The sequence below is a fragment of the Odontesthes bonariensis genome, chromosome 13 (assembly GCF_027942865.1).
Source record: "Odontesthes bonariensis isolate fOdoBon6 chromosome 13, fOdoBon6.hap1, whole genome shotgun sequence".
NCBI classification, from domain to species: domain Eukaryota; kingdom Metazoa; phylum Chordata; class Actinopteri; order Atheriniformes; family Atherinopsidae; genus Odontesthes; species Odontesthes bonariensis.
The window spans coordinates 17,079,986-17,105,187 of record NC_134518.1 but is presented as its reverse complement, the minus strand read 5'-3'; the positions used below and the strand labels follow the sequence as shown (position 1 = coordinate 17,105,187).

General features: G+C 42.2%; 4 protein-coding genes across 4 annotated transcripts; 3 read left to right on the top strand and 1 right to left on the bottom strand.

Annotated features, from left to right (window-relative positions):
- The first annotated feature begins 1,100 nt into the window (after positions 1 to 1,100).
- hspa4b (heat shock protein 4b) lies at positions 1,101 to 8,504 on the top strand. Its single transcript, XM_075481208.1, has 19 exons — positions 1,101 to 1,399; positions 2,309 to 2,366; positions 2,578 to 2,718; positions 3,515 to 3,637; positions 3,868 to 3,967; positions 4,104 to 4,237; positions 4,353 to 4,597; positions 4,715 to 4,791; positions 4,928 to 5,079; positions 5,188 to 5,294; positions 5,388 to 5,521; positions 5,690 to 5,874; positions 6,156 to 6,248; positions 6,578 to 6,733; positions 6,821 to 6,946; positions 7,054 to 7,161; positions 7,270 to 7,389; positions 7,527 to 7,688; positions 7,956 to 8,504. The coding sequence occupies exons 1-19, from the start codon at positions 1,293 to 1,295 to the stop codon at positions 8,160 to 8,162; spliced, it is 2,535 nt and encodes an 844-aa protein (XP_075337323.1). The 5' UTR covers positions 1,101 to 1,292; the 3' UTR covers positions 8,163 to 8,504.
- Positions 8,505 to 9,790: 1,286 nt separating this feature from the next.
- gnpda1 (glucosamine-6-phosphate deaminase 1) lies at positions 9,791 to 12,986 on the top strand. The gene is made up of 7 exons (XM_075480610.1): positions 9,791 to 9,988; positions 10,281 to 10,408; positions 11,542 to 11,643; positions 11,748 to 11,930; positions 12,025 to 12,209; positions 12,410 to 12,584; positions 12,724 to 12,986. The coding sequence occupies exons 2-7, from the start codon at positions 10,285 to 10,287 to the stop codon at positions 12,783 to 12,785; spliced, it is 831 nt and encodes a 276-aa protein (XP_075336725.1). The 5' UTR covers positions 9,791 to 9,988; positions 10,281 to 10,284; the 3' UTR covers positions 12,786 to 12,986.
- Positions 12,987 to 13,417: 431 nt separating this feature from the next.
- On the top strand, positions 13,418 to 19,528 carry ndfip1 (Nedd4 family interacting protein 1). Its single transcript, XM_075481206.1, has 8 exons — positions 13,418 to 13,614; positions 14,632 to 14,725; positions 16,014 to 16,153; positions 16,251 to 16,338; positions 17,430 to 17,554; positions 17,720 to 17,786; positions 17,979 to 18,087; positions 18,674 to 19,528. Exons 1-7 carry the CDS (start codon positions 13,579 to 13,581, stop codon positions 18,083 to 18,085), a joined length of 657 nt encoding a protein of 218 aa, XP_075337321.1. The 5' UTR covers positions 13,418 to 13,578; the 3' UTR covers positions 18,086 to 18,087; positions 18,674 to 19,528.
- A 2,889-nt stretch (positions 19,529 to 22,417) lies between these two features.
- fgf1a (fibroblast growth factor 1a) lies at positions 22,418 to 25,013 on the bottom strand. Its single transcript, XM_075480609.1, has 3 exons — positions 24,420 to 25,013; positions 22,979 to 23,082; positions 22,418 to 22,765 (listed from the first exon to the last, which is right to left on the bottom strand). The coding sequence occupies exons 1-3, from the start codon at positions 24,586 to 24,588 to the stop codon at positions 22,565 to 22,567; spliced, it is 474 nt and encodes a 157-aa protein (XP_075336724.1). The 5' UTR covers positions 24,589 to 25,013; the 3' UTR covers positions 22,418 to 22,564.
- Positions 25,014 to 25,202: the final 189 nt, after the last annotated feature.

The window sequence follows — 25,202 nt, the reverse complement described above, 5'->3', positions numbered from 1 at the left end:
CTTCGGGGGTCTTAGTTGGAATAACTGCGCTATGTAACTTTGCTGGACCGGCCCGGGAGCTGAGCGGAAGTACTTCGACTTGCTTTCTGGCACACCTACCGCAAAAACAAATAGACCCCTCTCACGCTCCCAGGTATAAGGCTAAGCTAGCGCAACATTGTCAGTACGATCATCATGGCAGAGGCACCGAGGAAACAGAAGAAGACGTTGACTGATGAAGCAAGGAAGAGAAAGAGAGAGGCCGACAAAGCAAGAGACCGGACTAGTGTCGTAACCGTACATTACCTCCAAGCCTGCAGGGGGAGCTCTATAATGGGCTTTTTTAGAAGTTACATAGTATTGCTTTAAGAACAACAAATAAACATTGATCATAAACAAGTGGATTATAGAAGTGATGAAGGCAGATTGTTTTAACAAATGCACCAGTCCTATCACCTGTCTCCTATCAGGTGTTTTTTGAGGATAAATTTGTTTTAATGGATCGCTATGATGGTGATATGACAATTTCCTGTTTCTGTTGTTGCAAAGATTGCTTTGAATTCATAATTGATAGAATTGTTTTGTTTTTAAATCAGTTACTGGATAAAATTTACACAGTAGTGTTTTTTTTAATTGTGAGTGTAAGCCTTTGGAAATGTTCTGTGAATGTTTTTAAATATTTTCAGTACAGTATCAACAAACTACATATTGATTATTCAATCTTGACACTTGGTTTGATCTGTCTAAACCACAACAGTACTGAAGCGAAATACAACTTTATAGTGTCGGTACTCTGTAAGACTGGATGTTTCCTGAACAAAATGTATGTAGGAGGTTATATTGCTTTAATTAATTATTAACAAACAAGAATATACCTAAAACATCAGGACACTTGGAACAAATCAGTGGAAAATTAATTTCATTCGTAATAATCATATTTGATGTTACTTTTAAGAAAATGAATCGTTTTGCTTCTCAATCGTACGTTTTCATAAAGCGTTTAAATATAAGGTAGGACGTACCTGCCTTCTGGTAATATTGTTTCTGACCAGTAGGTGGCGCATGGTAGCGGGGTCTGGCGCGTCTCTGCAGCGGCACGCTATTGGTTGAAGGACTGTCAGAAAATTCCTGAACGCTCTCACGCATCTCACCGGCGCACCGCATGCTGCTGCTGCCCAGTTTCATGGAACAAGAACAAGGGTGGATCAGCGTCCATTGACTGGAAGCCACCGTAGTTGCTGCTGTCGCCTTTCGCACTTGACTATATTTTTGTTTTTCCTTAGATTTCAAACACGATTAGTTAGCTAGTGACGATGTCAGTTGTAGGGTTTGACGTCGGGTTTATGAACTGCTATGTAGCAGTAGCCAGAGCCGGAGGGATTGAAACTGTCGCTAATGAATACAGCGATCGATGTACACCGTAAGTATGACTAGTGACGTACTCGTGTATAGTTTGTGTCGTATTGTCCGCGCTGATAGCAGGCACTGAATGTGAATAAGTCTTCTTTTCACGTTTATCATGATATTCGGGGAAGCTAACGTTGCTACCTAGCTTGTTAGCACGCTAACAAATTTCACAACAGTGCATGTGAGTGCTAAAGCTAACGCTAGCTAGCTGGAATTTATTCGAGTATAAAGAAGCCCCTCACAATTTCACATTGCTGTTAGCCTTTTTGTGGATACTAACTATGATAGATAATTTAGAGAGTGAAGATTGAGCCGCCAAGTCAGGTGACTGATGCAGTGCAGGCGTGAATGGGCACATGATGAGAGGAGGCCGGTTGCTTCCTGGCTCTCAAAGCGGCTTATAAGTCCATTGTGCTTTATTGTCAGACCCATAGTCTATCGAGGGAGCCAATAAACAAGTGCATCGTCACAGTGTCTCAAAGGTGGAAACATCAAAATATATCGGTCAGCAAAATGTCACAAAGCTCGTCAGCAACAATATTACATTTTTTTTTTTTTTTTTTTTAACTGAAAAGACAACGTGACGGGTTTTCAATCTTTTGACACAATCTTGCTTTCCTTCGCTGTTGTGCTTTTTAAAAACTGTTTTGTTGCTTTCTGAATTAGCTTCTTCAGTGCCGTTTTAGTTTTTGGTTGTGTTCTGTGAGATGTTTTTTTTTAATTTTTTATTTTATTTGTTGTTTTGCTTCTCAGGGCCACTGGAACCCAAATGTATTAACAGTAAACATTGCTAATATGTGTAAGGGTTGTGTTTTTATGATTTATTAGGCTAGAAAGCTGAGCTGTTGGGGAAATAAAAACAAGATGAAAATAAGGTTTACCTGAAAGAGTAAACTGAACTGATTACATTTTCTGTCTGCAGAGCATGTGTTTCATTTGGTCCCCGGAATCGATCTATTGGTGCAGCTGCAAAAAGCCAGGTATGTTTAGACAAGCTGCCAGGCTACAGGATATGTGATAAATAACCTGACAAAAGAACTATTGATGTTTTTATAGTTCATTGAGTGGGAATAATGCCAAACATGGGTACACTCAGTCAATCACCAACACAGATTATGCATTCAAGATATAAACAGCTCTGTTTGGGTGTACGGGTCTTTATTTGGAGAGGTTTTGTGTTTGTCTGAGCAGGTCGTCACAAACTGCAAGAACACAGTCCAAGGGTTCAAGAGATTTCATGGCAGAGCGTTTTCGGATCCGTATGTGCAGTCCCTCAAAAGCGGCCTGGTCTACGATATCGCACAAATGCCCACAGGAACAACGGGCATCAAGGTAAAAAAAAACAGAGGGAGGTTCCATCCACAGCAGACCTGAAATCTATGGTTTAGTTATCTTTTTTGTTGCTCAAATACACTGAATGTTCCTCAAAAGGCATCATAATTCCACTCTACTGTCTCCTCTGAGTGGCCTGCAATACCACTAACTAAATATTGCTCAGATATGGTGGCTGGCAACGTGTGGTTATGAACACAGGGCATTCGTCAGGTGCTTTCGAGCGGAGCAAAGAGAAAATACTTGAACAGAATAAAGTTTAAAACTCTGATTCTTTCATATTAGTAAATGTGTTAATCCTACACATCTTGAGACCTCGGGGACAATGTAGGCTTGGCATCTGAACTGAAGAAGAGAAGAGCAAATCGTCATAAACTAGAGAAATGACCGATAGTGTTCATTAAACGACTTTATATCCATTTGTTCATCTTTGAGGATTCAAATTAGGTTTTTATCTTTATTGAATTTTCTAATTTCTTAAGCTCTGATATTAAGTTTTCATGCAAGCCTTTTATACCAAAGACAACTGAAATCATGTAGATAAACAGCACTTTATTGCAGTTATGCAGCTCTTTTGCTGGGTCGACATGTTAATGTGTCTGTACCATCACAGGCTGAACTTGAAATGAAGCTGTTCAAGTAAACCTGAATTCTTACCTGAAACGGTTCCTCGCATGTAATAATACTTCACAAAACTCATTCAAGACTGTGTGTACTTGGATATTATTATCTTGAGTAACAAGATCAGGTGTCGTTCTTGAGCTTCTTATAACCCTGCAATGCTTTGTTACCACAGGTGATGTACATGGAGGAGGAGAAGGTGTTCAGCATTGAGCAGGTCACCGCCATGCTGCTTACCAAGCTGAAGGAGACGGCGGAGCATGCGCTGAAGAAGCCTGTGGCGGACTGTGTTGTGTCTGTAAGTACGCAGTCTTTACAAAACATTCAGGCCCGACACACCCATGCCCTTCCAGGTGTATTCGCTTGATTAGACTTGTCCTGAATTGACAGTTTGTGTGCCAAGTTAGCAGAATAGCAAATGTCGTCTGAGAGGATGGAGTCTGTTCAATATAGCTTATGTATTTTACAAAGTTTAGTGACTTTTTAAAAAAAATTTAACCATTGTAAATGCTTTTCTGTTGTAACCAGGTTCCATGCTACTACACCGATGCTGAGAGGAGATCAGTGGTAGATGCCGCTCAGATTGCTGGACTCAACTGCCTGAGGCTTATGAATGAGACAACTGCAGGTTTGTACTGGGATTTTTAGGCAAGAATGTTACAGATTGTTGGGCTCCACGCACACCAAAATTAAGGAGTCATAATAATAAACATTGGTTCCAGTTCTTGGTCACTTGATTAATTATTTCACGACTTTCCTTACAGTTGCCTTGGCATATGGAATTTATAAACAGGATCTCCCTGCTCCCGAAGAGAAGGCCAGGAATGTGGTTTTCGTGGACCTAGGCCACTCTGGATACCAAACATCAGTGTGTGCGTTTAATAAGGGCAAACTCAAGGTGCGTAGCAAAAATCACAACACTGTGCCTGCTTTATCAGTCTATAATTAGCTTTGTTTCATCCTCCTGACCATCCTCTCGCCCCCCCCCCCCCCCCCCCCCCTTTACCCCTCAGGTCCTCGCTACAGCCTGTGACCCACAGTTGGGAGGGAAAGATTTTGACGAGGTGGTGGTCAAGTATTTCTGCGAGGAATTTGGCAAGAAGTACAAGCTTGATGTTAAGACTAAGCCCAGGGCTCTGGTTAGGCTCTACCAGGAGAGTGAAAAACTGAAGAAACTGATGAGTGCCAACTCCTCTGACTTGCCTCTAAACATCGAGTGCTTCATGAATGACATCGATGTCACTGGGAAGATGAACAGGTAGACGAACAACGAACCATCTGTTACTGTTTGAATGCACTGTTCATATCTGCTGAGTGATGATAACAGTTTTCCTTGAAAAAACTCAAGTCGTGTTTCTACTTTCTTTTGCACAAGGGGTCAGTTTGAAGAGATGTGTGCAGATATTTTGTCCCGAGTAGAGCCTCCCCTGCACAGCTTGTTGGAACATGCCAGTAAGTATAATTGTGCTGAAGGTTTTTTGTTTTTCTTAATTCCAACTTAAATCCCCTGCTATCCCGTTAACTTGATTCAGACAGATAAGCTTTTAATGTGGGTAATATTTAAGCAGGCTTTCTTTTCTCCCATCAGAACTGAAAAAGGACGACATCTATGCAGTTGAAATAGTCGGTGGAGCTTCCAGGATCCCCGCTGTCAAAGAGAGAATCAGCAAATTCTTTGGGAAAGAGTTGAACACCACACTGAATGCAGATGAAGCTGTGGCTCGAGGATGTGCGCTGCAGGTACATCACACTCACTATCTAAACCACGCCCCACGTGTAGCCTTCCAGAAAACGATTGCTTGTTAGCATCTGTCGATGGGTTTAATGAGACCGTGTTGATTCCCACAGTGCGCCATACTGTCTCCTGCCTTCAAAGTCCGTGAATTCTCCATCACAGAGGTTGTTCCATATCCAATCTCTTTGAAGTGGCATTCTGCTGTAGAGGAAGGTGTAAGGTAAAAGATAACCAGCCAACTTTTAGTTCATTGTTTCTTCTACTGAAATAGTTCCTGGCTAGTTAATGTAACCATGATGTTTCATTCACTCAGTGACTGTGAGGTATTCCCAAAGAACCATGCCGCACCATTCTCCAAAGTGCTGACCTTCTACCGGAAAGAGCCTTTCTCTTTGGAGGCCTACTACTGTTGTCCTAATGAGCTGCCTTATCCTGATCCCAGCATCGGTAAGAAACTCAAACTTTTATCTGCAGTGATTTTTAAATATATATTCTACCCATCCAGCAGACTCGGAGCAAAATTAGCATCCTGTCACGTTTTTGAACACTAGTTTGTTCCACAGATTCCTTGAGAAGAGGAGAGTTTTCCCTACTGACCATTTGTCTTTCCAACAGGTCAGTTCCAGATCCAGAAAGTTGTTCCACAAGCCTCTGGAGAGAGCTCAAAGGTGAAAGTCAAGGTGCGGGTGAACATTCACGGTATCTTCAGTGTGTCCAGTGCCTCCCTGGTTGAAGTGCAGAAGTCTGATGAGACAGAGGAACCAATGGAGACTGATCAGGCCGCTGACAAAGATGGAGAGGTACCTCGGCCAAAGAAGTGCCCTTCTCAGAATCTTTTTTTTTTTTATTTATTTTATTTAAAGAAGCCCAGAGAACCAGTAAACATGAGATATTTGTGAGCTGCCTATAGAGATGGGTGATACAGACCAAAATTCTCATACTTGTATTTTTAGACGGAGTAGTGACTCATGCCATGCATCTCACCCTTTTCGCTGACTCTTTAGTGTTTGTTATCTTGTTATAACTTCACCGCCTGTTGTGCCTCTGTCATGTGAGACAAATGTTTTTTGGCCCTCAACAGAACAAGATGCAGACCGATCAGGAGCAGCAGCCTCAGGTTGACGCTCAGAAAGAAACGGAAGAAAAGACGCCACAAGAGAATGAAGAGATGGAGGTGAGATGCTCTGTTTTTGTGCAACGTGTAGTTCTGTCTGCGTTAGCAGTCGCACTTCAATGCAGCCGGCATCATGGGTATGTTATTTTCCATCTTTGTATGTTCTTGGACTAGACATTTGGATGGCAGTGTGACACAGGGCATTTTTTTCCCCATGGCATTCTGCCAATTCATGCCAAAAGTCATGTAAGGCCACATTACAGAGAAAGTAATCCAGTTCTAATACAGTCCTGATGCAGCAAGCCGGCACCTGTAGCGCATCCTGGGGTGAAATTCTGTCTGTTTATGTTGAATAAAATTTGAAATCTGTTTTCTCTTTTTCTTTTTAGACTAGCACAGAAGAGGGCAAAGGTGAGAAGAAGTCTGACCAGCCCCCACAAGCCAAAAAGGCCAAAGTTAAAACAAAAGTGCTGGAGCTTCCAATTGAAAACAGTCCACAGTGGCAGCTAGCAAACGACATGCTCAATCTTTTTGTAGAAAATGAGGTAACTACATTTTTAGTTTTACTAAATCCCACCTTCAGACTCTCCACTTTGTTCTGCAGCCACACTTTCTTTTTGAATTATCTTCAGGGGAAGATGATCATGCAGGACAAGCTGGAGAAAGAGAGGAATGATGCCAAGAATTATGTCGAGGAGTACGTGTACGACATGAGGGACAAACTGCACGGGATGCTGGAGAAGTTTGTCAGCGAATCTGTGAGTCGACGTCCGCCACTGTCGTTTTCAAGACGGCAGATGGCATTTGAAAAACTCTGCATAAATGATTTCTTTGACAAACTGTGAAATTGTTTTTGTTCTTTTAGGATCGAGACACTTTGTCATTAAAGCTGGAGGACACTGAAAACTGGCTTTATGAAGATGGAGAGGACCAACCCAAGCAGGTGTACATTGACAAGCTGGCAGAGTTGAAGGTAATATTGGTCAGATAACTTTTTTTTTTTTTTTTTTTTTTTCCCAATCTATAGATTTGTCAGATTATTTTTTTTTTTAAACTGCTATATGTACTGTGTGTTGTATAGAAACTCGGCCAGCCGATCCAGGAGAGGTACATGGAGGCTGAAGAGAGACCCAAAGCTTTTGACGAGCTGGGGAAGCAAGTTCAGCAGTACATGAAATTTGTTGAGGCCTACAAAATGAAGGTAAAGCTAAAAGCTTTTAATGCTTTTAATTCATTCAGTTTTTACTTAACATCTCAACAATTCATTTTTTTAAATTTCACAAGAATACAAAAAAACTTATACTCATACTACTTTTGCTGCTTGCCTTTGTTTTCCAGGATGAGCAGTACGACCATTTAGATGAAGCGGATGTCACCAAAGTGGACAAACAGACCAGCGATGTTATGGTCTGGATGAACAGTGCCATGAACCAGCAAAGCAAGCAGAGCCTCACACTGGATCCATCTTTCAAAGTCAAAGACATTCGAGCAAAAACAAGGGTGAGCGAATCATTGCGCACTGAGCTGCGTGACAACTAATTCAAATGTGGGAAATTGAGAATGAAAGAATCTTGTACACGTGAAATAAATCTGGACGTCTCATAACTCAGCTGGACGTTACGCTTAATGCATTGTTTAATTAATTTACTCTACACCACCTGGTGGGATGTCGGCTTCAAATAGCACATCATAAACAGTAACGCATGCAAGATTCTTATAATGCCACTTATTTAACTGTTATTTAACATATTTTGTATAAATTTCCAGGAGCTGTTCTCTGCTTGTAACCCAATTGTGACCAAGCCCAAACCCAAGGTGGAGCCTCCCAAGGAGGAGGCTCCTGCAGAGCAGAACGGTCCTGTCAATGGGCAGGAGAAAGCCCAGGAAGAAACTGCAGACAAGGGAGCGACCGACAACACAGGCAATCCAACTTCAGACACTACGGAGAGCAAGCCTGACATGGACCTTGATTAAAGCAGCCTAATGCCTCCTGAAGCAAAGCTGAACAGGAGCTAAAAGAGTCGGAGTGAGATGCAGCCTGGCTGCATATCAGAGCTGGTGAAGTGTTTCAGGAACTGCACTCCACAGTCAAAAGCAGGCAGGGTGTTGAGCACTCTGAGCTCAACTTGTGGCGGTACCTCTGTCTGATGACATAGCATGCCCTATCTCTTTCTGGATGACTTAAATCAAAAGCCAGCTGCAATAACTCTGTTTGACGATGAGCGCTGTACACATGATGGTATTTATTTCTGTTGTGTGCTCTGTAAGTGTTCTGGTCTGTGTCACAATATGGTTTTAATAAAGTGATTGAAACTCTTTCGCACTATTCTTATCACGAGTGTCCAGCAGTTCAGCAAACCGACTTCAACCTAAAGTAATTTCATCTCGACTTTTTCTGGGAATTTGGGCGCGTTTGATGTGCAGAGTTAACTTCCATCGTACTCCTTTTTAGTTGTTTGGATTATTAAATGAAAAACTTTTTTTTCCTTTTACAAAGGCAAGATTAAAATAAATAAATACCGCATGGCACATTTCAACTCAGTGAAACTTTATCAATCCACAAAGAGGATTTATTTTACAGCTGTATCAATTATTTTTGAAGATATATCATTGTTTTAGATGACAAAATGAAATATGAATCAGCTGACAAACATGTAGAAAGTAGAGGGTAGAGACTACTCAAATCTGAGTAGAGACCTTGTGTGTCTGTTGTTTCCTCATCAGTGATCGAAGCTTGTCCATTTTATCTTCCAGTGATCTCACACTTCCCATGATGATCGATGGGAGAAATGGTTTAAACCTCTTTCACCTTTTTCTCCATTTTGTTCCTGCTCTGCATCCTAGACGTCTCCTCTTCAACCCATCTTGATTCGAGGTCTTATTCTAAGAATTACTTGGGCTTTGGGAAGCTCAGTTACCTGCTTGCTTTCCTGCTACCATGATTATGCATCACAACAGTTGTAAAATATTTTACTATTTGAAGTCCTTCCAGCAGCACAGCATCCAAACCAGCATAGGTATTTAAGAAATCTAGACTTCTGTTCAAATAAAAAAAAAAATCTCAAGAAGAAGCAAAGAATGACACATGACATCCAGAGGTACTGCAGCAGGCTGCCTGCCTCTAGGGTGATGTCTTTCTGGAATCACTCTAAATAATATTAATCATTTAAATATGAATGTTCTGACTTTAGGGCTTGGAAGACTTAGGCTCCCCAGTCTTGTTCTCTAATCCTTACAATGGCATATAATTATTAAGTCTTTGTTCTTAGGTGCTGTATAAATATATGGTATATGTACTTGAAATCTCATGGCACCCACTGAAAATCAGCTGTCCCAGTATGTTAACTTTTACGATGGTGTGCTTCCTTAACTGCTTCCCAAATTGTGGACATTTAAAAAGATGGTCAAATGAGGTCTGTAAATTCCGACGGTTGCAGTTCACTGTAAAATTACCACTTTGACGTTACCTAGCAACCTGCACTTCAGAAGAACCGCCCCAAATTACTCCAAGTTCCTCTCATTGTTCTTGCACGTAATGGAGCATACGGCTAAACTAATTTACACCAAACCTGTGAACCGCTACACTACCATGTATAGTGTGTTAAGGGTGCTGAAGGAGCGCCCCGGACATTTAAATTCTGCTAGCTCGTTAGCTCCATCCATTAGCCTCATGACTGCAACTTCACTTAACGTCACCTCCGCTCTGAGCGCCGTTCGCATCCACAAAGAGGACAGGTCACATGATCAACTCAGATCCTTTCCTTCTCAACTGAAAGCTGCAGATAGAGTCACTGTCTGAGGTAAAACTGAGTACTTTCATTATTGTTTTTTTTTGTTTGTTTTCTCAAGACATAATCACAAATGTTGAATTCGAGGGTGCGCTGAAGCTGTTCCAGTCTTTTTCACGGCGGGTTCCACAGTCTTATAAAGTGATTAAACCGTGACAGTGTTGTACTGAAGCTGAAGGATGTACTTATATTGATGGGTCTAAAGTCTGATTTAGGTGTGTTTTTGACCCGAATTGCTTAGAAGTGATTCCTGCTCGCAAACCGTTTCTCTTGCCTTTGTGTGTGTGCGCTTTTTTTCTTACAGGACGATGAAGCTGATCATCCTGAATGACTACGACCAGGCAAGCGAGTGGGCTGCAAAGTACATTAGAAACAAAATTCTACACTTCAAACCTGGTCCGAACAGATATTTCACTCTGGGACTCCCCACTGGTAAGGCGAAGCTTCGTCTCTGTGCAGTTTTTATGTTGTTCTCTTCCTTTTACAAATCAAATCCGTATTTGAGTAAATAATTGAAAAGGAAAGAATCATTTTTCCACTAAAAACATAAAAAGCAACACATTAATTGTAACTAAAACTAAATCTGCTTGGATAGAGTCTCATATTAGCTTTTTAGATTTTATGACATTGTACACTGTGTCATTGTTGGCCAGTCTTGGTCACAATGACAGCTTGGCAACATCCACAGTAATGCCCTTTTCCCACTGAGTAGAAAGAGCCCACTGACATCAGGGAATGGTCGCAACCAGCATTCTGCTGGCTTGTCCAACTTGTATTTAGATTAAAAAGGCATTCAGAAGTGAGAAACTGAAACTTACAATAAGATATGAATGCAGGGGTATCAGCAGAATGGTGGTGCATTTAATGTGAACTCAGAATTTCAGGATTTCCGAGATCACGGTTGGAATTTCCGAATTCTGACGTCCAAAGGAAATGGAAAGCAGCCTGAGACTGCAAAGAGAACCCACCGAGCATGCGCACCATTTTGCGGTCCACTGAAGTTTCACTGTCTGCGTGGACACTGGGCTTGGACTTGGCCTCTATGGGGCTTCTGTTCCTGTAGAAATCCTTGGTCTCTCACACTGGACATTAAATTTGATCAGAAATATTGGTCCATTACAACCTGCGTTGTATTTATTGCAGTTTAAAGGCTTTTCACACATGACCAAAATATCGTACTGCTGGTACAGTTGCACTTAGGGTAACCATTTTACCTCTGGTAATGAGAAGAGGTGTAAAAAGGGTGTTATTAAACATGGAGTTCTTGGAGAGGACTACCTCATTAGTTAAAGAAAGAAAGTTGTATTTGAACTGATGCATGTAGATTATTTTATTTCAGTGTATGTCCACTCCACTAGGTGCAGCTCAAAAGGAATTATACAATTTTTGTTTTAGCATACAGTAAAACAGTTATAGGTGATGTTTCGTTATTTTGCTCCATTTGTTGATTGCAAACCTATTTCTTAAGTAATTCCACACCAGTGCAACCTTCACGTAGATATTGCAGAGTCCATTTATACAGTCTCAAATACACAACAGTCACAGTTTCTTTTATCTGTCTTCAGGAAGCACTCCATTAGGTTGTTACAAGAAGCTGATCGAGTACTTCAAAAATGGAGAAATCTCGTTCCAGTACGTGAAAACTTTCAACATGGACGAATATGTAGGTATGTACTTAACTTTCCCTCTGCCGTTACTAAATGTACACGTTGAGGAAATCTTAAAAGAGCCGATCTCCTGTAAGAAACTGTCACAAACCCAATATTCTTAGGACTTCCCAGAGATCACCCTGAGAGCTACCACTCCTTCATGTGGAATAACTTCTTCAAGCACATAGACATAAAATCGGAGAACACCCACATCCTTGATGGCAATGCTGCTGACCTGCAAGCAGAATGTGAAGCCTTTGAGGAGAAGATAACAGCTGCCGGGGGGATTGAGCTGTTCGTTGGAGGTCAGGAGGGCACTATGATGACAGCGAATATAATTTAATCAGCAAGACACTGAAGAAAGGCATCATTTAAACCAATCTTTGTGTCATGTGTCAGGTATTGGACCGGATGGCCACATTGCTTTTAATGAGCCGGGCTCAAGCCTAGTCTCTAGAACCAGGGTGAAGACCCTTGCCAGGGACACTATCATGGCTAATGCTAGATTCTTCGATGGGGATCTCTCCAAAGTGCCCACCATGGCTCTGACTGTGGGAGTGGGCACTGTCATGGATGCAAAAGAGGTTAGGAGCCCAAATGAATGTCAGTCATGTGCCATGCTGTTTTTGAGTTGCTTATCTGTGTTTGTACGAATGATGAAACACTCCATTTGTGAGGAATGATTAGTTTCTGTCAACACTTTGCTGTGTTGCGCAGACGTGCATTGATCACTGACTGCTTTCCTGGAGCAGTCACACGGCTCTCATCTGACTTTTCTTCCCAGGTCATGATTCTCATCACAGGCGCTCACAAGGCGTTCGCTCTATACAAAGCTATAGAGGACGGTGTGAATCACATGTGGACGGTGTCTGCATTCCAGCAGCACCCACAGACTGTTTTTGTATGTGACGAAGATGCCACCCTGGAGCTGCGGGTCAAGACTGTGAAGTACTTTAAAGGTGGGACTAAGTCACAGAGCATGTGTAGCTTGCTGTGCATAAACTGTGTCCGTTTTGTCATCACAAATTGCAACCATGGCTGAATAGGGGGAGGGAACATGAATCCCAGAAAATGTGCTGAATGTTGCTCTTTCTGCAGGGATGATGCATGTGCACAACAAGCTGGTGGAACTGCCTCCCTCAGAGTCAAAGAAAAACTGAGGAGATGTCTGTCCTACTCCATTGATCTTGAGGCATTTTCTGAAATTTACACTCCAATGATTACTTCACTCTTTAGAGGTGATGCTGACTAACTAATCCATAGAGATCATTTGATGCTGGTGTATCCAAGGTTTTCAGGTGGCTGTTTCTACAGCTTCTCTTCTTTTTTGTCCTTTGTAATAAAGTCATTTTGATTTTTTATATCCTGTGTGTGCTGTGGATTTTTGGGTCTGTGCTCCACATCACATGACAGCACGGTGTTGCCTTTAGGTGCTCCTTGTAAGCTTCCAGATTCGTGTTTGGAAAAGTAGTTGCACTTACTAAAGTATTTAGATGCTGAGTTTAATTGCTTTTCTAAAGTTACTGCGCGATATTTCAAATGAAAATGTCATTTATTATTTCCCTTTTGGTATTGCATTCAAACTTACCTACAACGTCAGAATGAGCCATCAGTAATAGTTCTACTTCAGTTACTCATGTACAGAAAGGGCGTAATTGTTAAATTCCACTGTTTCATCTCAGTCTAGCTTTTGTTGCATTTTCTTTCCACTGTTACTTCTGAATTGAAAGTATTTTAAAACGTTGATCTCTGTACTTGAAAGCCGAAGAGACTGACGGCACCTGAATGCAGCGTCGAAGCTGCTGCTAGAGTCAGAAGAAGAAGAAGAAGGAGATGGCCGACTAGAAAGCGACCTTACCTCTGATACTTCATCGGCAAGATTCCTGTTAATCTAAATATTTTGACAGCTGAAGTCGGAAGAGGACGTTTTGAATATATCGTTGCTCTCCTACAATGGCAGAACAAAACAGCAACGTGAGATATCAAGAGGTAAGTAACAGGTTGTTGACTCGCTTAAACGTTGCTAACGGCTAGCTGCTACCCAGTGAGCTAACGGCAGTCAACATTAGTCTATCGGTGAATGGGGAACAACGAGAGCTCGTCTGACATTTGTTTACGGGCGGGCCCAGTGCGGAGACAATTGTTGTAAACGTATTAAACAAAACAACAAAACACTATTAGACGTAGATATACGGCTTGACAATATATTCGTCACATATTTGAAGCTGGTGTTAGCTGTTTTTATTCTGGAGCCTGTTGGTTACTAGCGTCTCGTGGCCTGGACGTGAGTGACGAAAAATAAAACTGAAACACATAAGCCCGAAAAGACTGAGGGAAAGATCTATTATGATGAAATATTTGACCACTGTGGGATTACTGGGATGTTTTTTGTTGGGTACTCTTATTTGGATAGAAAATATAGTTGTTTTTAAAACAGTAAAGAACCTAATCCACTTTACATTTACTTCATTTCTTTGAACACAGTCGACAGGGTGACTCTCCTTTGAGCTCATATAACACTTTATTGCTCCAAGCTAAAGCCAGCAATAAAAAATTGATCTTTTTAAAAAAAAAATTCCTATGCATGCTATTCAGGTCTGGGTTTGCCACTGTCCTGCAGAGCCATGTGCTGCGATTTAAATCACGAAATAAAGAAATGGGGTGTACAGATGCACCAATAGATGGCCTCACCTGTTCTCGCTCAGCTGGACAAAGTGCTTGAAGAAATGGGAAAAAATTAATTTGAACAGCTTTATAAACCCCTCATTGCTTAAAATACTGACATGTCTGTAATGACCTAAAACAACCATAAATCTTCCCTGAACGGGAACCGAGCTACAGTCGATATGGCAACAGCAGACAAATGTCTGTCTTCCAATTAGTGTTACATCGTCGTCCGTTTGTCATAGCACATGCTTGTTTTCTTTTCTGAATTCCACATGCTATCATTCCTCCTCATAGCTTTCAGGTTTTCATTCAGGCTCTGCCTCTGTTTTCGTTCCGTAGCTGGTGAATGAGGAGGAACCGGCCCAGCCTTCCCAGGAGAGTCCTGCCCAGGATGCACCACCACCCTACAGCAGCATTGCTGCCGCAAATGCAGGTGAATAAGCCCACCGCTTTTTCTCAAGCTGACGGACATAATCTGACTATATCCATCAAGTGTCAGTGTCACTACATGCCAGTTTGTCATCTGAGTGCGTGTGAATATGTCGCGTTCAAAAGCAGTAAGAAAAATGAATGGCAAAACCAAATGGAATTCTTGTGAACACCAGCCCCTTTCACATTGTCATCGTTTTTGCAGAGCACACAACCTGTAAGGGGTATTTTTTTGTCGGACCTGTATCTGACAGCAGCGCACGTTGCATAGGAATTAAAATTTTTAACAGTGCCCCACACTTCATTAGATCACCTTGAGGTTTGGATCTAAAATTGTGTTCTGCAAAGTAAGAAAAGAAGACTTTTAGCAGTCATCAGGTGATGCTGTGAAACATTGGCGAGGAGGCTATTTCTCAGTGAAATCTTGCCACATGAGTTGAAGCACAAATGTCTCTTATCCAAGTTAGATGTTTGTGCGGAGTTGGGAAATCCTTTTGTCTTGTTGTTCCTAAAGCGTTAAAGCTGACGCAGAGTATCCTGAGCATAAGTCAGGTCTCATGTTTCTAATCTTGCTTCTTAAGAGGGCATAGGCCAACGTGTTGCATAAGTGGGTGCAGCCTGGAGCTCTTCCTGGGTGGGTTCATTGATCTGACTCTGTGCTGTTAGTGTTTGAACAACACAAAGGAGGATTCCTGGAGGACTGCCAAATGACCCAGATAAAGGTCTCGGCTTTTATGGGGAGAACATAAACAGTAATGGACGCGTATACTACTAATGCCTGTCTTCCTGTTGTAAATCACATCTCCCTGGTCTGGTTTTCAAATTCTCAGCTGCTTCTTTCTTTCTTTTTTCGTTCTTCCTCTTCTTCTTTCTTTTTTTTTTTGTCCTCCCTGAAGGAAGTGAAAATATATTTATGTCTGTCAGCAGTTGTCCCCTCATCACATCTGGTTAATCAGTCAACACTCACTGGTTCTCACTTCTGCAGTTTGTCTTTCAAATCTGCAACTAGCCCAAAAGTAAATGTGTTTGACCTATTTTTAAAATTCAGCCCATTCTTAAAGTCTTTAGTCTTAAACCTGTATTTTATTAAATTAGTGCACACACGAGTACAAGTTCAACCTAAATGAATGTGACAATAGAACATTTGAGCGGAGAAAACGCACAAATAAAGTGTCTCTAGGCGTAATTATTAATTAGCAATGTATTAGCAGCAAAAAGGGGAGGATTGTTTTTCGTGGTCTTGATTTATTTTCATTGCAGGACTTAATTTTGTTGACTTGTCACATCCGCAGCTTTCTTTGAATACAAGGAGGAGGGAGGAAGATTTCCAAACCCCCCATCGTACAGCGTTGCCACCACTTTGCCCTCCTACGATGAAGCTGAGAGAAGCAAAGCAGAGGCTGCCGTCCCCCTGGTCACTGGAAGAGTCTCGGTACCTCTCTTGTTCTCAGACACAATTTCTTCAGACGTAGTCTCCACATGATATTAGGAGGAAACGCGCATCACTGCATTTCTTGCTGCCTTTGCAGGAGGAAGACTTTGTGGCCAGAGATGATTTTGATGACGCGGACCAGCTGCGAATAGGAAACGACGGCATCTTCATGCTCACTTTCTTCAGTAAGATATAGTCCATCATGAATTTGGTCACAGAACACACAAATCTCACCTAATCTAATATCTATAATTTAGTTTCTTTTAGTTAAATGCCCTATCAGTTGTAACTGCACATCCAGCTCTAGAGTGCAAATGAAGTGAGTGGGTATGGAAAAGTGAGGCAGGATTTACTCAGTGACAGGATCCCCAGAAAAAAAATGAGAGTGATGGCAGCTAGACACCTGTGGTTATCAGACAGCCGACTGTTCTGCTGTATGTGGGATTAAAAACATCCCGGTCACGTTTCTGTGATCTGCAGATTGATCGGAGACCCGTTGGACCACAGCAGCGCTCTGCTTTTGACAGCAGTGTGACGAGGCGCAGAAGTTTTCTGTTTGGAGCAAAACCGCCGGTGTGATTGGACGGGTCCGATGCACTCGTCAGATCTAGAGATGGGAATGAGGATTCCTATTGATTGCTGACGTTTATCGATCATGTTCTTCATAAATTCCCTTATCGATTGTTGAGCCCAAAATATACGAGAGAACCATTACACGCCACAGAGCCAAGACAGGATCAGACTAAAACATGGAATATAAACATGTCAATATTTACACCAGCGTTGATGTGTTTCCTCACATCATCATTACGGTGGTGCGGTTTGGCTTACAGCTTAAAAACTATATACACCAAGTCCACAATGGACTGTCAGGCCTGTCTGGAGCATCAGTGAATGTCTGTCTCAGATTCTCAGAGTAAATCACTGTCAGAATATTCGGACCCCGTCAGGAGTCTTTTTTTGTCAATTCAACATGTTGAATTGTCATCAGACCTGCTGGTGAGAGCGCTCACTCTGATTGGCTGTTGAGTGTAGGGATCCGGCAGAGACGACAGAAGGCAAACAGCTAACCTAACTTGTCACTTACAATATGTTCTCTTTTGTCATCCTAATTTCAACAAAATAAATTGATTGTTTTCTTTTTCATCTACATGGTCGTACACTTAACAGCTCGGTTTTCTTGCACAAGAACTGTCTGTGTGTGTGCTAGCCAGTTTGTTCACTGCAATATCGTTTTTTTGGTTTGTTTTCTTAATGCTTGTCCTTGTGTGTCCAGTGGCATTCCTCTTCAACTGGATTGGCTTCTTTTTGTCATTCTGCTTGACCACATCAGCTGCTGGGCGATATGGCGCCATCTCAGGCTTTGGCCTGTCTCTCATCAAATGGGTTCTTATTGTCAGGGTAAGAGCCATTTACCAAATATCAAGGACAAACAGTTGAGCAGCGGTGTTATTGTACCGTAAAAGCCCTGAATATGTTTTTTAGGATCACATCTTACGGTTTGATTAAATGCTTTTATTTTTATCGGCGGGCAGCTCCTAACAGCCTCTGCCTTTGTTTCTGCAGTTTTCTACCTATTTCCCAGGTTACTTTGATGGGCAGTACTGGTTGTGGTGGGTGTTCCTGGCCCTGGGTGAGTGAGAGACATTATTTTATATAAAGTGTATCACTGTACTGTTAAGCTAATTAACTGTTGAAATGAACTTTTATTTCATATTGTAAATTCACTGGTCTGATATTACATTAATCCAACCGAGGACATTCGGTCCAAACTTCTTACTCTGATCATTTTTCTTTAATAGTGTATATTTTCTTTGTGCTCCAGGCTTCATGCTGTTCGTCAGAGGCTTTGTCAACTACTCCAGAGTGCGCAAATTGGTTGATCCCACTTACGCCACTCTTCCCAGAACAAGGGTACTTTTTATCTATTAGAGGTAAGTTGCACTAGTGTGGGTCTGATGAGCGAAGTGTCACTCTGGAGACATCTACATGCACATTGTACTGCAGGAAAATGATGGAACTGAACTGTTTTGGTGGCTTTGTTACAAACCATTAGGCAAATGTTCTTTAGCAAGTAAATCAGTCCCTGTAGTGGATAGTTTTGTCTGTGCAAATTAGTAGGGTTTCCATTTGCTAATGAAACAAATCAAATTAACTAGGCTGTGTAGTGTCGCCAGAGGCTGGCAGAATAGGCCACGTTGCTATGGGTTGTAATTCATTAGAATAAGTTGTTGTCCTAACTGGAAACTGGGAGCCTGAAGATGAAAACCTTTTCATTTATTGGGAATATCTGGGACATCATATCACATCCTGGAAGACGCCAGTCAGTCACCAGAGTCTATTGTTTGTTGGCTCAGTGCAGAAAAGCGTTCTCTGCAGGCATTTAAACCAAAAAAAAAATAAAGTTAGGCAGAAATAAGTCCTCGATGAGAAAACCCTGATGTAATCATGGACCGTGTAAAGTGAGCTGACATGTTCACTTAAATGTTCCATGTTCATCTCTCTGTGACACACATTTAGGATGTGGAAGGAACAGGACCCAAAGAAGAAGAAGGGTTTCAGAATCACGTGAAGAGACTTAACCAGAAATCAGCCTGAAGAGTTCTAGATGAAGACGACTCAAGACAGCAAAAATATTCAGGAATTATATCACTTGTTTTCTTTTGTTTTGAAACTTTATTAATGGAACATGGTTAACGGTAATAGTCCCTTAATGTACTCAATAGTGGCAAATGTTAAGTGCTATTTACATCTGTCTGTAATGTATGAGTAATGCCTTTTATCATTTGATGGTAGCATATGAGCATGCATCTGCCCGAAAGGTTAATTACTAGGGAGAGTCTCATGTTGGCAGCACTTTAAGCCAACAGGTATTGATTAGTGCAACGCTGTAGATTTGCCATAGCATGCAACACTTTGTAATCTGCTCTAATATCACTAAATGGTTCTATTAGCTTGTTTTTAGATGCAAACTTCACCTAAAGAGCAAGCTGTAAGTGTTATAGATCTTAACCACAAACATATTTCACTCACCTGTTGGCTTTAAGCAGTGCTGCCTGCTATTTGGCCACAAGGGGGTAATGTTGCCCACAGTTTCACAGTCATTAATAACGGCTCATAAAAGACATTTCATAACAAAGAAACAACTTTCGATTTGAACATATATCAGTGGAGTACAGACAAAGCGAGAATTTAAATTAAATCAGGGGAAATGATCTTTACCTGGAATCAGAATTAAAGCTAAGAGTGATGCTTTTAGAGAATCAAGTCTGCATTTTTAAACAAGCTCGGGCTGCAGCCAGTCATCTCACGGCCCAGTCTCATGACCCAAAGACAAATCCCAGAGCGACTCTGCTGACAGCAAAGGGATGCAAACTTTTTTGAGAGAAGCCATGTTGATTCGAAGCGGCATACGGCTCATTTTCTGGTGCCCGTTTTCTCAAAAACTCATTTAAATGTGACAGATTGACCTGCGGGTGACTCAGAGAGAGACCGTGAACATCTCAGTGTCTGTCAGTGGAGAAGCTGTGTAGTTTTCAACTGTTGATGATCTTCTTTGTTCATGACAGCTGGATCAAATTATTTGGGCTTCAAAATAACTTAAATTCCACCTCCAGGTGGGGCTTTGCATTAAGATTTAATTGACATATGGGGAGATTAGTTTTCTTCTTGGCTTTTCTTAGAACTTTCCTCTTACTGCTTATTAAACTGGTCAACGTGTAGTAACAGTTATATCAAAGAATGTTGTTTGCAGGTTGACCTTAAAGAACACGACCAATAAAACCCAGATGATTGTTCCCATCGTCATTAAGTCGCACATTTAAGAAGACGGCTGAGCAGGATGCTGCACACTGAACTGCTTGAATCATTGGTTAACTTCATATTTCTGCCATGGCTTTGATTACAGGTCAGTTATGCTTGTTTCTATGTGATGTAGAACTACAACTTTGGGGTTTTGTTGTTATGAAACTGTACAGAAAATGTCTAGTGTGAAATAAATGTCACTTTCAACGCGTCCTCTGAGTCGTCTGGATCACGGACTAGTGCCAGCAATCGTGACGGTTTGCTGGGACGATACGTGGCACCATGATTATTTTTAAACCCCTGAGAGACGAAATGTGAATGAGTATAATTAGGGTTGTGAAAATCAATGTGCTCCTGAGGATTGCAACAGAAAAGTAGAAAACTGCAAGCAGCTGTATGCGGGACCGAGATGTGCGCACGTTGGGGCACGCGCTGGACGTCGTCGTCGCGTAGCTCTGCCCACACGCACAATACCCTCTGCGTACGTACGAGCACATAATAACCCCAATGGGAGGGATATTTGAACATTTCTAGAGGGAGCCACAGCCATTTTGCTCCGTCGACACACGATACCCTTTACATACGTACAAGGTCGACAGGGTGGATGTGTGTGCCAAGTTTCATGACCTTGCGATGATGATAAGGCTTTCAAATCACAAACGCCATCACACGATTTTCAACGCCTGGCCACGCCCACACCGTTCAAAGTTTGGAAAGGTTTTTCAATTAATTCCCCCCCCCCATGTCTTAAGAGTAACCTGGCCAAGTTTGAAGCCTGTACCATTAAATCTGTAGGACTAGTTCGATCATATGCAAGGCGTGGAATCGGGCAAAAATGGCACCAAAACGCACTTTCCATCCAAAATGGCCATTTATTTACTCATTGTGCTTTTGACAGCAGTGTGACGAGGCGCAGAAGTTTTCTGTTTGGAGCAAAACCGCCGGTGTGATTGGACGGGTCCGATGCACTCGTCACGCGAAACTAACCCCAATGCGGGACCATTTTTAAGTGTTGTAGGGGGCGCCACTGAGCCATTTTGCTCCACCCACACACAATACCCTTTACATAAATACGAGGTCGTCTGGCATGACGTGTGTTTGATCAAATGCGAGGTGTGGAAAAAAAAGAAGTTTCCAACCACCAGCAGGTGGCGCTATAGGTGGATATCACTATGATTATATGTGTGCATTCAGGTTGGGTCCAGCATTCACCGTATGAAGTTTGGGACAGATTGGATAATGTATGTGGGCGTTATAAGCGACTTCATTTTTTGTGGCGAGTCATCCAACTTTGAGGCGTCGCCACGCCCACGCCCTTTGAGGTTTGAAAAAGTTTCTCCATGATTATTTCCCCCCATGTCTTAAGAGTAAACTGGTCAAGTTTGAAGCTTGTAGCATAAAATCTGTAGGACGGGTTCGATCATATGCAATGCGTAGAATCGGGCAGAAATGGCACGAAAACCTACTTTCCATCCAAAATGGCCGCTTTCCTGTGGATGTGGGACCATGGCGGCATGAAACTTTTTTGTGCGTCTGGGCATGATGAATGAGTGTATCGAATTTTGTAGTCCTACACGAAACTAAGCCCAATGCGGGGACCATTTTTAAGCATCGTAGGGGGCGCTACAGAGTCAATGAGCGACTCCCAAAAATATAAAGTTTAGATTCTTTCATGTCGTCGACTGGGAGGTGGTGTTTGCAAAATTTCAAGAGTTTGAGTACCTTTTGCAAAGAATAAGAATATAGAAAAAGAAACCTTACAGATACAATAGGGTCCTTGCAGTTTCACTGCTTGGTCCCTAAATATATGCGGATATGTAGGTTATGCCGTTTTCAAGGTGCTTTGACACAATGGTTCCTCCTAGTGGCAGAAAAGTGAAATAGTTTAGCATCTGGCATCCTGACACATTTTAAAGATGTTTATTGGGATATATATATATATTTTTATTTTATTTTAAGTCAGCAAAGTCGTTACATGTTACAGGAAAGTTAAACTCTTCCACCAGGACAGCAACATTGTCTGGTCTATGTCACAATAAAGCAAACAAACCTGACTTCACATCCACATAAAGGACACTGACGGCTGACTCCTGCCTATCTCCACCAAATGTTTTTCAGGCTTGTATCTTGTACAGCATCCTTAAAAGCACCTCAATCTGAGAGCCAGCGTGCAGAGGCCACATTTAAATATATATCTGATCCTGATGGAAGTGTTCCTTTGCACATCCTCCATGTCTGCACCAAGTCTAACGTAACTGGAGCTGGAAGTTTTTGTAAAATCTGACTGAGAAAGACAAATGGCACAGAAAACATTACTCAGCCTTGGTGGAGGGATAAATTTAAACTGTTGCGAAACTGAAGGTTGCTCAGCTGCGTCTGTTGATGGCTTGTTGTTCCTTTTCTTTTTTTCTGCACAAAACAAAAACAGATGTGTCAAAAGAAACGCATATAGGCAAAGGGCACGGTGTTTCATGATCTTTATGATGACAACTGATGTTTGAACTAAACCGTGGAGGGACACGTATTAAAGCCCCTCGTCTTTGTCACGTCTCGTTATCGTTCTGCTCTCGTCACAGCTCTCCCCACGCTGCAGGTTTCGTTGAGTCTTCAGTCACGGGAGTCATCCAGCTTCCTGGGAAGAAAGAAGACTGCTTTCTGTCCAATGTGTGTTCTTGGACCAGGTTTCGGTTTTCCGTTCTTTTTCAGGCCTACGAACCAGTTGCTGTCCTGGTGTTTCTGCGGTTGATACGTGTTGTAGTGGTTTTCTTCCAGCTTCTCCAGGAAGTAACATTCATCAGTTACTGTGGGCTGAGAGGGAAACACAAAACGAGAGCCAGCAGCTGACTGTGGTTTGGCTGACTAAAGTTAATCGAAATTAAAGGTTTGAAAATGCAGTCGTGAAGTTTAAAAAAAAAAAAAGGGGGATCTGGACGTCTGTAATTGAGCATGCACAGCGGGTACCACAGATCTAATAAGCTTATCCAGCTGTTAACCTATTAATCATCAGCTTTGGATACTCACTGAGCCGTACAACCGCCCATCATCACTCATGGCCAAATATCGCTTGGCCTCTGTTCCTTGGATGACGACGACTCCTCTGTTCACAGAGTTCAGCTTTAAAACAGCTGAAAAGGGAGAAACAATCTGAAATCAAGTTTAAAGAACAAACATAATTATGACAGTCTAAACTGAGATTCACAACTAAACGGCAAAGAAGGTGCAAAAAGCTACAAAAGTGTTTCATTAACACACGATGAATCGGTTCAAACGAACGCAAACTGTCATTTGAAGATGGAAATTCAGGACTGTTTAGACCTCGTGAATGGGAATCCTGTAGAGATGACACGAGAAGCACAGCGTGTGATCCTGAAAGAGGTGAAAAAGATCCAAGTTGCACATCAGTTCATTTTTTTTTTTACTATTGGGAAAACCCCATTCTTAGGAAGGTGCAACAGAAAAACAACGCTCATAACTGCCAACAGTTCTTCAACAGTGTTCTGAGGAACGAGAAGACGAGACTTTACGTCAAAGATGCACATTTAGAGGGGCAACGGCACAACACACCAAGACCAAAGATCTATATTTATCCACTGTTGAGCACGGTGGAGGGAGCAGCATGGGTTGAAGCTGCTCTTAGATCAGAGAGGGAAGTTTCACAGGAGAATGTCAGGCCAGCAGTCCACGGATTACAGTATGCAGAGGTCACCTGATGCAACAAAACACATCAAGATAGGCCTGATCTAAACCGAGATGCAGTAACGTGATCCTAAAAGGAGAGTTCCATCAAGATATGAAACAAAACAGTCAAGTGAGAGGAGATTCAAGACCTCCAACGTGTGTGTGTCCCATAAGCAGGGATGGGAAACAACTGATAGAGGCGCTACTATGCTTACAAAGTCACTTCGTTTTCCCAGCCCGCGCTGTGTAAAACTCTGCGTGTTCAGCAAAGACTTGAAATCTGCAGCCGTTTGCGTGTCTGCAACTTGGAGGAAATTGGCAAGGATTCACAGATTGGCGGTGCAGCTGCAACATAAAAGCGAGGGAGGAGGTAAAACACCATCCTAATATGAAAATGTAAAATGCATATTCTGTCATCTTGATCATTTTCGGCACCAGTAGCACAACTCGGAGTGATCCCAGCTCCCTTTAATGCACATATCCTGCTTATTTTTTTTTTTTTAACTTTAAAAGATAAGTTAAACAAACCTCAGCTACTTTATTCCAGGTTCTCTCTCACGCATTTAAAATGAAAACATCAAAAAAAAAAAAAACAAGTTGCGTGATTTGCAGATTTTTCCACCTCCAGCACTCCAACAAGCTCCCACACTTTAGTATCGAACAGAGGAGTTTTTCAGACGCATGGCGTGGAGAACCTGGCACACCTGCAGCAAAAGGAAGTGAACTCGTCGTGCTGCAGGCCCGACCTGGATGTAAAGTGCTCCGTGTGCGGCTGCAGCCTTACTGTGAACATCCCGCTCATCCCTCTGGCCTTGCACCGTCCCATCGGGAAGGATCTGGAGGTGATATCCGCCATTCATGCAGTAGAGCCGAGTCAGCCGCCGGTAGTCCAGCAGCTGCGGGCCGGCGTCCACAGTCTGATCCTCCGCTGCCAACACCTCTCCATCCGCCATCCTGCTCAGCCGTGACACAGCAGGTGGGTTGGTTTCCAGTAGAGACAGCACGCGCGGGTCAGTCCCCTGCAGTGTGTTTTATTTTTTTCTTTCTTTCGTGAACGAGCGCAGAGACCACACACAGGCAGCATGCGCGTCCCCGACTCCTGCTCAAACCTGTACCTAATGTGACGTGATATGGACCGAGCTCATAATACAGATCTGCGGGCTCCCGTTTCACTGACATATTCAAAGATGTTCGGGCTGTTTCTTTAGCGCTAAACATCAAGGTGCGGTTCTAACCTGTCTGTAGTTGTTTTTCCTAATTATTATGTTCCGGTTCACATCAGTGCGGTGAGGTCAGCATAGAAATATGCTAAAATAATTCAAACGGGAGCACCTACTTTACTCAGAAAGCAGTGATGGACAGATTGGATGCAACATAACTGTGCTGACGGCAGATGTTGTCACCAGATGTTTGGAGGAGTTTCAATTAAACGGTTTTCACCTGTCATTAAAAAAGAAAATGAAAAAAAAGTATGACTTACAAGGAGACTTGTAAACTTGATTCACTTTAATGAGAGCAAACTTTGAAAGCTGCAGCTTACTTTCCACGAATATCCACGAGGAGAAGC